The sequence below is a fragment of the Mustelus asterias genome, chromosome 18 (assembly GCF_964213995.1).
Source record: "Mustelus asterias chromosome 18, sMusAst1.hap1.1, whole genome shotgun sequence".
Classification (NCBI taxonomy): domain Eukaryota; kingdom Metazoa; phylum Chordata; class Chondrichthyes; order Carcharhiniformes; family Triakidae; genus Mustelus; species Mustelus asterias.
Genome location: NC_135818.1, coordinates 7,259,578 through 7,273,572, shown reverse-complemented (window position 1 = coordinate 7,273,572; position 13,995 = coordinate 7,259,578). Strand labels below are relative to the sequence as shown.

Below are 13,995 nucleotides of genomic sequence, written 5' to 3'. Positions count from 1 at the left end.
CAAATGATTTCGCAGCTTTCATTGAAAAAAAGTGGCATCTAGATGAATGATTAGCAAATCAAATAGAATGGTGCATGTAAAACCAACTGACATGTCCTAAAATGAAAAATAATGTAAATATTTCATTTCACCTCAGATTAACACAGAATAAACAGATTTATATGATAATCCTGCACACCTTGAGTTACTCTGCCCAACATTTTGCAATGGATACTTTGGGTGTTATAAACAGAAACACCGAATACAAGAATGTGATATAAATAGTAAATTTGTATTCCACTGTTTTTGGGTTTCCCACAATGGGATTGATTTTTAAAAAAAAACATTAATCAGGCCAATACCAGACATGGGAAATGGCAGTTATGAAGATGCTGAAACAAGAGTAGGGAAGAAAAGAGGAATTTTAATAGAGATTTTTCAAACCCAGGATGAGGAGTATAAATGGAAAAACATTATGGTATACCTTGCCTGAGTATTTGTGTACTTACATTTTGCAAGGAGTTGGAATACTTGGTATCAATATCAACCAGTTTTGCATTTGCCCTGAATTCAGAGAATGGTGTCTGAGAGTTGGCAGAGAAAAGACATTTAAACCTTCTCATCTGTGTTTGAACTCTGACCCCACAGGTTGAAATAACAGTGTTCTAATCTGCTAGATGCTCATCTAATTTATTTGCTTTGCCTGAAATGCATTTGTGGACAAGTAGTCATTGTGAGACACTGACTTTTAAAAATTAGTCAATACAACCCGATTTTGTAAAGATGAAACTTGAATTCTGCCCTAAAACTACAGTAAGAAGTCTCACAACACCAGGTGAAAGTCCAACAGGTTTAATTGGAATCACAAGCTTTCGGAGCACTGCTCCTTCATCAGGTGATTCCAAATAAACCTGTTGGACTTTAACCTGGTGTTGTGAGATTTCTTACTGTGCCCCCCTCAGTGCAATGCCGGCATCTCCACATCATGTCCTACAGTTATACCATCCACTGAACCCTATTTGATTTTGGTTCAGTTCTAAATCTGTGTGTTTCTGTTTTGCAGTTAACTCTCTCCAAGGACCAGCTACCCCTCGAGAAGGATCCCTTCGAAGGTCTAAATCAATCAGTGAATTTGTTCCTCCTGAAACCCCACCCGATAAGAAAGACTGGGTTCCTGATGATAAGGCATTGTTTTGCATGGTCTGTTGGAAAGAGAGGTTTACCATGGTAAGGAAAAATATCGACCAAAACTTCCATCACATCTTCCAACCATTTATTTTGTTCTCACTCAGTGGTTTCAGTGAACTGCCAGAATAGAATTTGAAACCAGACCCCTTGCACTCTACCCTGTATTAGCCTCTGGCAGCTTGTTACTTTCAAACTTACTGGGCAAAAGGGAGGTGAATGTTGGAAAGAATTACATCCATGTCCAGAAGGCTAGCAAATTATATTACCGTTGAAGCTATTTATACCATTTATCTTTGGACATGCAGGCGCAAGCAGTTGGCAACAAGTGTGCACAAAGTTATTTAGAATCATAGAATCCTTACAGTGCAGAAGACGACCATCAATCCATTGAATCTACATCGATTCTCCCACAGAGCATCTTACCCAAGCCCACCCCAGCCTCATGTTAGAATGTAACCAGTGACAACTTTGTATCGGATGTAATGTGACCAATAGTAACAAGCTGTAAGAGTCAGCTGACCCAGTAAACCATGGAACCAATTACAGAATGATGTGAAGGTCAGTTGATTCACTATCAATAAGAACCTCTTTATAAATAGGAACCTAATTGGCCCAGGGCGAGGCCCCAAGTTTGGAGTAAAGAAGTTTCTTTATTAAATCCTTTCTTTTATTTATAAATTGGAGTAAGTTTTGTTGTATTTTTGTCTGCATTTGAAAAGTTCCTTCTGAAAAAGCACCCCATTCCCTTAACCCTGTGTATTTACCCCACTAATTCCCCTAACTACACACCTTGGGATACTAAGGGGTAATTTAGCATGGCCTATCCCCCTAATCTGCACAGCTTTGGACTGTGGGTGGGAACTGGAACATCCGGAAGAAATCCATGCAGACACGGGGAGAACTTGCAAATTTGCTAAATCATTTTCGTCCTAATGGATCTGGGGAAAATAGCACTTTTGTCATTTTCACGGTGATAAAGCAGCTAATCCCTGAATTTGTTTCCACAGATAGCATTACAGACAATTGTAAGTGAGCTCTGCAATGGTCTTCCAACATTCCATCATGATTCCATTGTATTAGAGGCCTTGTACTACATCAATCCTCGTTCTTCCTCTTTTAATTTTAAAGAGTCAACTGGGATCCACAACTTGGTGAAATAACACTTACCCAAAATGGTTACAAGTGCTCATTGAGCATATGAAAGGAGTACATGATTGTCCAGATCAATTGTTTGAGCCCTATTTCCTTAAAAGCCCCAAAAGTTTTTGCTTAAAGGTAACTTTTATAGAATGATTCTCAGACTTTCCTCGCAGACAGAGAAAACAACACTTTAGCAAAGCCAGCTGAAGAACACAATAAAAGTAATAGCAGTTGGTCCTGATTAATGTCTGACTGGAGAGACTATAAAATAAAATAGCTTTCAGAGAGTATGAGAGTCTGTTTTACTGACATCAATAACACACACTCATTTCTGCAACATTGGTTAAAACAAGTCCAATACCTGGATATTCATTCCTTGTACTGTAGTCCATGTGGTGAACAGCAACTAACTTACTGAACTACTGTTCTCTAAAACTGAAGTGCATATTGGATGATAGTGTCAGTTAAAAGAAATGAAGGGAGGAGTTTGTAACTAACTAACTGGTGTTTTAGCTAGGGAGGAGCAAAATCTCACTGTTAATGTTGTCTTGCTTTTTAAAAGCAGATGGCATGGTGGCACAGTGGTTAGCACTGCTGCCTCACAGCGCCCAAGACCCGGGTTCGATTCCCGGCTTGGGTCACTGTCTGTGTGGAGTTTGCACATTCTCCCCGTGTCTGCGTGGGTTTCCTCTGGGTGCTCCGGTTTCCTCCCACAGTCCAAAGATGTGCAGGTTAGGTGAATTAGCCATGAGAAATGCTCCCTCAGTGTAACCCGAACAGGCACTGGAAAGTGGTGACTAGGGGATTTTCACAGTCACTTCATTGCATTGTTAATGTAAGCCTACTTGTGACTAATAAAGAAACTTTTAAAAAATAAACTAAGGGTGAACTTGTGCTGTACTTTTGAAGTTTTTGCATTTTATTTTTATTCATTTTATATTTTTCCAGAAGTAGTTTACACTCCGGGCAGAATTTTATAGACCCCATTTCTCTCTCTCTCTCTCTCTCTCTCTCTCTCTCCCTCCCCCCTCCCCCCCCCAACACTTGGGTTGGGGGAGCGAGGCCTAAGCTGGTCTGCTGACCCTCGCCCCAATTGATACCCAGAAGAGGCCAATTTTTGGCCATTTAATGGCTGCTTCTCACCCCGCACAATTGAGGCCAACAGGAGGTCAGTGATGGTGGGGGAGAGCGCAGGAGCGGCCTCCTTTTCTGACTACTCTCACACCCGTCCCCAGTGCTTCCAACCTCCCTTCCACCGTCCCCACCTCAAAACGGGCCTTTCCACCCAATGTGGCTGACTCTCAAATGGCCTAGCACACCACTCCGTTCAAGGCCAATACATTTTGCTTCCTTAAGCCCAAAAACTTGTCAGTAAAAGCAGCACATAGCAGATGAAAACCAAGGTTTATGGTTCCTAGTCTGTGCTGAGTCACTCAGTTTCTGTCAGGTTGTTACTTATTAGTCACAAGTAAGGCTTACATTAACACTGCAATGAAGTTACTGTGAAATTCATCTCCTTAGGGAGGGGAAAATCAGCCATTGCTGGTAATTATAAAGTAGCTGCCACAAAAGTACATGTGTGAAGGAACGGGGACAGGATTAGGATGGCAGCCCCCTCCTGTCTCCAGTGATAGAATTGTTTGCTAATATTCAGGATCTGGGCTCACGCACCATAAAGAATGAACTCTGAGACCAGCATACTAGAGGGCCCCCAGGGGATCTGTGGAGCCCAACTAGCCTTGAGGCGTGAACTAAACTAACTGCAGTTCATGGTGAATTTTGTAAGCATTTCTCGTTAGTCTGCAGGACCTTAATACAGTGTTTTTCCAGTCATTGTGTCGTATGTAAATATTTAACTTTATTTCTTGACTAGTTCAATCGACGACATCACTGCAGACGCTGCGGACGTGTCGTTTGCCAGTCTTGTTCAACAAACAGTATGGTGGTTGAGAACTGCAGGGAGAACCCAGCGCGAGTTTGTGACCAATGTTACAGTTATTATCATCTAAAGTAAGTCTTGCCTCAGCTATAGTCATGATTTCAGACGTAACATCAACAACGTGAGGAGCAGCAGAGTAATAACTACAGGCAGTATGAGGCAGGACATGGGACACAATGGGTTTCTGAAGACTGCATCATAAATCGAGATGTCGCAAGTGGGAACCGGTTTTCCCACAGAAACAATGGGGGATTGGTTCTTGGACCGAGGTGTGATACCGTACTTTCACTGAATACGGAAAAGTTTGAGATCTTGCTTCAGTACAATTACCTTACAGTTGTATATTTTCCATGATATAATAGCGTCTACACTTTCAGAGACACTTCTATCTTGTGTCTGAGAAGCAATTTACCCTTCTGGAGGGTGTGAAAGGTGGAACATAAAGAAACATAACAGGTGATAAAGACCAACTGTTCGCTGGTCTGGCGTCATAAAGTTGAGACTGGCATTGTAAAGTCGAAACAGGGTGTCAATTTCTAAACATCATAAGTGTCATTCGTCGTAACTCAAAAGTCGAGGACTGCCTGTATTTATTTCCAAATGACACAGTGACCATCTAAAGTGTATTTATTTATTAGTGTCACAAGTAGACTTACATTAACACTGCAATGAAGTTACTGTGAAAATCCCCATGTCGCCACACTCCGGCGCCTGTTCAGCTACACTGAGGGAGAATTTAGCATGGCCAGTGCACCTAACCAGCACTTCTTTCGGACTGTGGAAGGAAACCGGAACACCTGGAGGAAACCCACACAGACACTGGGAGAACATGCAGACTCCACACAGCCACCCACCCAAGCCGGGAATCGTACCCGGGTCCCTGGCGCTGTGAGGCAGCAGTGCTTAATCACTGTGCCACCAACTTGGTGAAAATCAGTACTGCTCAAATATTCCATGAAGACATGATTAAATATTTCAGAAAACGTTTCAGCTACTTTTGAGAAGAATTCTAAAAGGTTGAAACATTATTTTCTGTGGCAGTACTGTAAGGCACTGTTTCACAGAATGGTAAGGCATGGATATGTAAATTAACTCTATGCATCCCTTGGTGAAGCATTAACATTGAAAAGAAAACTAAAACTGCTTGTAGCATTTGTGTTTCTAAAGTGGGCATTTCTTAGGTGGAATCTGCTGCACTATTTTGCTTTGGTGTTTTGTTTATGATTCCTTCACCTTTTCCATGATTACAAGTGCTTGTTGCATCTACTGCAATAGATATCATGGGTCATTGGTTCTCAAATGGATTTTTTAATGGATTAGTAATCCCCCCCCTCCCCGCAACAATTATAATGCTACAAATTTCTTGCACATTTACTTTCCTGAATACAAAGTTCATCAGTGATCTGTTAAAGAGACTGGCATGAAATTTTGTCGGGGTTGTCTGATATAGTAAATGCAAAATATTGCGGATGCTGGAATCTGGAACAAAAACAGAAAATGCTGGAAAATCTCAGCAGGTCTGACAGCATCTGTGGGGAGAGAACAGAGCTAACGTTTTGAGTCTGGATGACCCTTCGTCACAAGGGTCACCCAGACTCAAAACGTTGGGTCTATTCTCTCTCCACAGATGCTGTCAAATCTGCTGAGATTTTCCAGCATTTTTCTGTTTTTGTTGTCTGATGTAGTGATCATTGAGGTGATTAATGATGTGAAAACCTGTATCTTATCGGATTTAGTCCCCAGAGTTGTATGTTATTTTCTTATTTTTTAAAAATGTTTCCACACGGCACAGTGATTAGCACTGCTGTCTCACAGCACCACGGACCTGGGTTCGATTCTTGGCCTGGATCACTGTCTGTGTGGAGTTTGCACGTTCTCCCCGTGTCTGCGTGGGTTTCCACCGGTTCCCTCCCACAGTCCAAAGACGTGCTGATTAGGTGCTTTGGCCATGCTAAATTCTCCTTTAGTGTACCTGAACAGGCGCTGGAGCATGGCGACTAGGGGATTTTCACAGTGACTTATTGCAGTGTTAATGTAAGCCTACTTGTGACACTAATAAATAAACTCTTTTACTTTATAAATTCTTGTATCTGTATTTGATTTGCCACAGTACCACAACTGATAGGAGTCTGCAATTGAAGCATGATTTCCCTCCCCTGCGATAGTCCAGAGATACCATTCAACGGTGCTGAAGGAAAGATTTAGGGCCCTCACTGCTGCCACGGTTTAAGTCTGTAAATAGCACAAACTGGAGATTGAACCTTGACTTTACTACTTTGGCTCAGTACTAGACTCCTTGGTTTATTTACTCCTACTCCCCAGTCAGTAGAAAATGCCTTTTGTACAACAGTTTGCCAAGGAAAGTAAAGAGCAAATTCCCAGTTAAGGCATGGCGTTCCTCTTGGAACTATTCCTTGGATACCAGTGGAGATTGGTACATCTGACAGAAAATTATGTTTTTCTATATTGACGAATATAATTTAAAAGAAAGACGGTATTTTTCAGGCTTTTCTGCAAACTTAGCTTATTTACAAAATGAATAAATAATGCATTTCTAAATGATGTAGTGTACCACTTTAATTATTCTGTCTATAGAAAGCATCTTGCAATTTATCAGTTATTCTATATGAATACAGGTGCAATATCCAATATCTGGCTGTCTGAAAACTGGCCATTTTTGAAATGGCGTGCTAGCCTAGTTTCAAGCTCAATTTTAGGCACTGTGCAGATTGGACATGAAAAATCTGAAATCCAGCATGGTCGTGGTCCCGAATGTGCCGGATTTTGGACCTTGTACCTCTATAGATTATTTTATGATCTTTGTTCACTGTGTTTATTTTTATTTCCTATAGTGAAAAAGAACAACTCGATCAAGGAGAAGGTGAGAACAACAGCTAGGTGATAGTTTGTGTAAATATTCTGATTTGTTTTCCTAACTAAATGACCAATGTTTGCCATTCTATTTCTGTGTAATAGATCCCATAAGCTGTGAGAGTGGGCCAGATCTTGCTATCGCACTCCAGATGCCGCGGGTGTCAGAAGCACAATGGAACCTGACTCTGAACGAAGATGAGAATGAAAATGAGCGCTATGAGTTTTACTATGAGCAGGTGAGAGATATAAACCCATTGACTTGGTCTTGGACCTTCCTTACACTTATTGCAGGAATGCCTGACAGTTACAAATTCAGTTAGATGCAGTTTCTGAAATATGAATCTCGGATGCGATTTGCAACCATAGAAAATGTTGCTGCTTCAAAAGAAAAACAACACTTGTGTTTTCAGACGGTGCCTTTAAGAACTTCAAAAGGACATAGACAAGGTGTTGGAGTAGGCAGATAGGTGGCAGATGAAGTTCAAATTGGAGATGTGCGAGGTGATGCATTTTGGTAGGAAGAACATGGAGAGACAAAAAAATAAGGGGTAATATTATTAAGGGGGTACGGGAGCAGAAAGACCTGGGTGTATCTGTGCATGGATCATTGAAGGTGGCAGGACAGGTGGAGAGCAGTTAATAAAACATTTAGTGTTCTGAGCTTTATTAACAGGGGCATAGAGTTCAAGAGTAAAGAGGTTATGTTGAGCTTATCCAAGATACTAGTTAGACCTCAGCTAAAGTATTGTGTACAGCTTTGGGCACCACACTATAAGAAGGATGCAAACCCATTGGAGAGAATGCAGGAGGTTTACAAGAATGGTTCCAGGGATGAGAAACTTCATCATGAGGATAGATTGGAGAGGTTGGGACTGTTCTTGGAGAGAAGAAGGCTTAGAGGGGTTGTGATTGAGATGTTCAAAATCATGAGGGGGCTGGACGGAGTAGGTAGGGAGAAACTGTTCCTGCTCGTAAAAGAATGAGTAGGCACAGATTTAAAGTGATTTGCAAAAGAAGCAAATGTGATGTGAGAAAAAAACTTCTTCACACCGAGTGGTTTGGGTCAGGAATGCACTGCCTGGATGTGTGGTGGAGGCAGGTTTAATCAGGGCATTTAAGAGAGCATTAGATGATTACTTGATGTTCAGGGGTATGCGGGAAAGGCAGGGGAATGGCACTAAATCATGATGTGCGTTTGGAGAGCTGGTGCGGATACGATGGGCCAAATGGTCTCCTGCATTGTAACAATTCTGTGATATATGACGTGGGTTGCAGGATGGGTAGAAAGGTAAATGGGACAGCAGACAGCACACAGTTGTTTTGAATGTCCATGAGCTAGCATGGGATATAATTGTTCCAAGGTTTCTTTTGCTGGTTACTGTTTGTGGTCTTTCCTCAAAAGCCCTACGAGGCAGTGAGGAGCCACTAGTGATAGGATCTGAAGGACAAGCTATTTTGAAAACTGCTTTCACTTTATTGCAACTTCTTTGAAGCAAGTTGTTTTTGAAGAATGGTACGAAACCTATAGAAATGAGGGCACTGAATAAAAATGTGTAAACTTGTTTGATAGGCTCCCAGTGCTTCCTTGTGCATTGCCATCCTGAATCTGCACAGTAACAGTATGGTGTGTGGACATCAGCTGATAGATCACTGCAGCAGACTGTCTCGAGCACTAACAAACCCAGAAGTTGATTCCTGCCTTTTAATGGATATCATGAAGCAACTTCTCTTCAGCGCGAAAATGATGTTTGTCAAAGCAGGAAGGAGCCAAGACCTGGCCCTTTGTGACAGGTGAGTCATATTGTTATGTTTGGAAATACTTCCTTGAAAGCTGGGATGTGCTTTTACATAGATAAAAATCTACTGTGTTAAACTGAATCTGCAGCATGCTGTGACTTATCCACAGTTCTTCACACATCCATGGATTCCATGATTCCATGGATTCTCTGTAGTGCAGAAGAAGGCCATTCGGCCCATCGTGTCTACACTGACAACAATGCCACCTAGGCCCTATCCCTATAACCCCACATATTTACCCCACTAATTCCTCTAACCTACACATCCCGGGACACTAAGGGGCAATTTAGCCTGGCCAATGCACCTAACCTGCACATCTTTGGACTGTGGGAGGAAACAGGATCACCCGGAGGAAACCCACGCGCACACAGGGAGAACATGCAAACTCCACATAGACAATGACCCAAGCTGGGAATCGAACCCAGGTCCCTGGAGCTGAGAGGCAGCAGTGCTAACCACTGTGCCACCTGCTAACATTTGTTGTAAATATGGATTGCCCCCCTCCCCCACCGCCATTCCCAAGCTGCTCAGCAAGCTCACTGTGCCATTGAGCTATTTTTTTTAACCAGATTTATGGACAGCGAGGTGCATGTTAAAATAAATTAATGCTGGAAATATGCAGCAGCTGAGGTAGCAGCTGTGGAGAGAGAAACGGAGTTAATGTTTCAGGCCGATGACCTTTCCTCGGATCCATTGACTCGAATCATTTACTGTTTTTCTCCACGGGCGCTACCCAACCTGCAGAGTATTTCTGGCACCTTTTTTGTTTTGATTTTGGATTCCAGCGTCGGCAGCATTTTGCTTTTGTGGGTGTTGCTTGGCCACTCCTGGGAAAGCGAGAGAGGAAAAATGAGCCCGTCCTGGAAAAATGTGGATGTTGAATGAGGGCAGACTGTTGATTATATCAAATGCAGTTGCTACCCTAGACCACACTTGGATGTGCAGAATAGCCATTTATTGCAAGGTTGCTGCTGCTGCCAGCACCAATCTTGGATCCTTGCACCAACATAACTTGCAGGCATCAAGGGAGTAATGAGTAGTGAATGCCTTGTGCATTGGTGGTATTGAATTCTGCAGCAAGCAAGCAGCACCAGTTTTGGTCTCCTCTGCTGTACTGTGTTGTTCAACAAAATCAGCACCAAATGAGTCTAACTTTAAGCTATGTTTTATTTTGAGTGTGAAGCGCAGTGCACCAGTTGACTCAATCCTTATTCACTTTCAGCCTTTGCTCAGATCACCTTGTAACTTGCTATTAACTAGCAACTCAAGCATAACACGTTTTTCAATTCGCTCGCTCCCCATAAACTCATTGCATTTTTACAGCCAGGTTTTTGGGTCACCTTCAAGCAGGAATAATTTGAGTAATCATAAACTCTGATGGTAATAGTAAACAGTTCTTATTTATGCCCAAATATGTTCTTGTCATTCTGGAAATGTATCTGAATCCTGCTTCAGGCAGCAAGTGTTAGTTTTCCTGGGTGTACTGTGAGTAGAAGTTTGTCTTATTCGTGATATAACCAACAATTGCAGTGTAGACTTTAACTTGTCAAGTGCTGGTCTGTTTTGAAATTGCATACTGTATTCAGTTCAGTAGTAACCGAATAAAATGTAGTTGATAAAATTCCTACAGTGCAGAGGAGGCCATTCAGCCCATTGAGCCCGCACCGATGACAATCCCATCCAGGCCCTATCTCAGTTACCCCATGGATTTACCCTGTTAATCCCCCTGACACTAAGGGACAATTTACCATGGCCCATCCACCTAACCTGCATATCTTTGGACTGGGTGGAAACCGGAGCACCCAGAGGAAACCGATGTAGACACGGGGAGAACGTGCAGACTGCGCACAGACAGTGACCTGAGGCCAGAATCAAACCTGTGTTCCTGGTGCTGTGAGGCAGCAGCGCTAACCACTGTGCTACCGTGCCGCTCTTTGATGGATAAAGCTTGTACTTATGTAACACTTTAGCATGTTCTCCGATTCCTCAGAGTTCCACAACCAATTAATTACTTTTAAAGTGGGCTCACTTTTGTTTCCCTACATTATAATAATGACTGACTTCAAAAACAGGTCATTGTTCTCGAAGCTCTGGAGGAATTATCGCAATATAAATAGAATTTTATTTCAGTTGCATTTTGTCCATGTATTTGCAAAGTGGTAGCAACAGGCATGTTGTGAACCCCATACGCCTCAGTCTCTTAGGTTGTGCTACAAAACTCGATCACAGACTGTGTAGCCCGCCCCTGTGCAACATGGTGACCCTGAAGAGTTTGTGTAAGTGTTTGCTCCACTTGAAAATGTGGGGAAAATCTCTGTGGCATCTTCTATCAATTTGTCACCTTTAAGAGATATAGAAGTTAAACAAGCTACTCAGGATTTCTTGTAGAAGTATCCGTCCAAGTTTAATTTTTCTGCTTTCTGTCCCTTCATGCAGCTATATCAGCAAGGTGGATGTGGTGAAGATTTTAGTTGCTGCTAATTATCAGGATGTGCCATCTCTGGAACAAATCCTTAAGCCAGCAGCTATCACAAGACTGAGGAATAAGCTTTTGGAAACGGAATACTATGCACTGGCTGTTGAGGTTAGTGAAGGTGTTTTGCTTTTTTCGGTCGGAAATGAATTTAATATTTGACAAAGCTATAACAGTTGTAGAGATTTCAAAGTGCTGGGAAATTGCCTCTCTGGACTATAAGCTTCTTGCAGTGCTAGTCAAAAACTCTACATCTAATTAATTATAGGAGAATTGAAGCCACTATGGCTATGTTACATCCATGCCTTTGTTACACCTGGACTTAACGGGTAGAATTCTTCCAAAAAGATTCAAAGTGTTGAATTTGCGTAAAAACTGGAGTAAATCCCGCTGGTTTTTTTCAGCGGGATTTTCAAAATGAATCTTTCACACTCCATGCATCACAGAGAGCCCAGCTTGAATCATGCTATCATTCAGTGGGCGAGGCCTATTCCTGCTGGAGAGGCCGACAGCATAGTGCTGAGCCTGCCACTGTGCATGCGTCGATCTGTCAGCGCCAAGATTGGCGCATGCGCAGTAGGCTGCATTGCTGGCCTCCCGATCGCTGGCCAGCTCCGTGACATTGCGTTGCTGGCCGTGCGACTTCCCTCTGCTGTCTGTATCCTTATTCGGATTAGTCCCAGAATACCTCTGACATTCAACCAGTTACTCAGCGATGCACGGCAATGTCGTTTTAGATGATTCTCTCAATTCCTGTACTGAGACTTGAGTCCGCAATGTTATGACTGTAGGTTTGACATGCTGTCACTGAACCAACCACTTGATGGTGCCCTAGGCTTTAGCTTTTAGGAAAATTTCAATTCAACTCCTGAACTACACTTTTAACCCAGTCCACAGTTTGTTGATGCAAACTAATTTCTTTTAAACCAAGTTCCAGGGCTTTCTTTCCTCCTGACCTTGTAAATAACTTGTGTTACTTTCCTGTTGCGTTGGATTTTGACAGTAATATTTTGTGGTATGTTTTTCTTTAGGAAGCTAAAGCAGTTACTTTAAGAATTTTAAATTTGGAAATAAAGTGGTGGTCAGTTTGTATTGTGACAAGTGACTGTTAATGTTGACTGCTTTCATATTTTAGGTTTCAACTAAAAGTCAACTCGATCCAGGTGGAGTCTGGCATGCTTGGGGGTTAGCCTGCCTCAAAGTGGGGAACCTGTGTGCAGCTCGGGAGAAATTCAGTCGCTGCTTAAAGCTACCATTCGATCGAAACCAACTGAGTCTTGGTCCTCCACTCCTGCAAGAAATAATGCAGCACCTGGAGACGTCTGTTAAACCAGTTTTGCCCGTGGTAATGAGTGCTTTTATTTTGTATCAACATCTGAAAATGCTAAACCTAGTCATGTGCAAGTTATGTGCCACTGTGCCGACTAATTTGGCTTTGACATTATCCTCTGAGACTTACGGTATTAAATGTCCATTGTTTATGTTTGCTAAAAGATTCCCCCTTTCCATCTACAATGATTTGAGCATAAATAGCATTACTAGAAGCGAAACAGAGTAAACCAATCTCATTTCTGAATGGGTCATCAATAAACAAGGGACATACTTCAGGAAGAATCTCTTGTCTCAAGTCATTGCAGCATATTTACTTTATTTAATTCAAAGCAAGGTGTAAAATGATCGGAGAACTGAGGCCCAATGTAAATATGATTACTTTGAAAATTGTATATAAAAATTATTGATATTAGAATAATTAATTGTATTTCTAGTGTCTTTCCCTAAAATAAGCTGCCCTTTTTCCCCCAAGATAAAATGCCCATCAAAGATCAACCTTTTTGTGATTCAGTGAATGCAAAGTCCCTAAGCCAAGCAGTTTCTTCTGGTCCTCCTGTGTTGAGTGCGGATAGCCCCCACTGAATCTGTGGATTGGACACTCTTCTATGATGTGGTGCTCAGCTTACTCTCTCACACAGGGGGCTGGCATTGACGCCCCATTTGTGGAGGTTGGCTAATCAGGGGCCATGGCCAGTCCTGAACCTGTTGAGGGTGGACCACTCTCTCCTTGGAAGGTTGAAACCAGGTAGCTGTAGGGTTGGGTTTGGGACCAGGTACTTGTTTGTCGCGTGCAATGATATTCATTTGTCCAAATGGAATTTGCACAGTGAATGACTAGAATTAATGTTAAAGAAAAGAAGGGACTGCAACATTGTGCTTGGCTGTAGACAGAAGCTAGCAGTTCGCAGCTTTTAAATTCAAGCTGCTTTTCAACAAAGGTTTGAATAATGCAAAGCTTGGAAAGTTGCAGCTGATTTGCATAAGGAAAAGTGGATAAAATAAAGATACATGGGAGGATTTCCTTCCGCTAGGCCTCTGGACTTGTGAACCAGTCTCTGGAATTCACACAGCCACTACTATCCAGAAGTTAAAGTTCCTCACATCTTTAATGCAGGGAAAATCTCAGTGAATAAGGCAACTCTTTCAGGAGGTGGAAACATGCAAGCTATATATGAGTGTTATAGATGATTGCATCTAGAATCAACTCTATTGTTGATGGAAGAGTAAAGATTTTGAGCAAGTGTCCACTTTGAGAGGAAATGGCATGTGGCCA

At 42.1% G+C, this 13,995-nt stretch overlaps 1 protein-coding gene across 6 annotated transcripts in view; it reads left to right on the top strand.

The window, feature by feature from the left end:
- Window positions 1–13,995, top strand: part of zfyve26 (zinc finger, FYVE domain containing 26) — a 79,436-nt gene that overhangs the window by 48,403 nt on the left and 17,038 nt on the right. For all 6 annotated transcript variants that reach the window (XR_013499978.1, XM_078233319.1, XM_078233318.1 and 3 more), the window contains 7 exons: window positions 1,043–1,206; window positions 4,181–4,317; window positions 7,099–7,127; window positions 7,223–7,356; window positions 8,691–8,911; window positions 11,354–11,501; window positions 12,526–12,735. Coding sequence is in view for 5 of the 6 variants with exons in the window: in XM_078233319.1 (XP_078089445.1) it covers window positions 1,043–1,206; window positions 4,181–4,317; window positions 7,099–7,127; window positions 7,223–7,356; window positions 8,691–8,911; window positions 11,354–11,501; window positions 12,526–12,735 (1,043 nt within the window). In the remaining variant the exon portion in view is untranslated. The remainder of the gene's footprint in view (window positions 1–1,042; window positions 1,207–4,180; window positions 4,318–7,098; window positions 7,128–7,222; window positions 7,357–8,690; window positions 8,912–11,353; window positions 11,502–12,525; window positions 12,736–13,995) is intronic.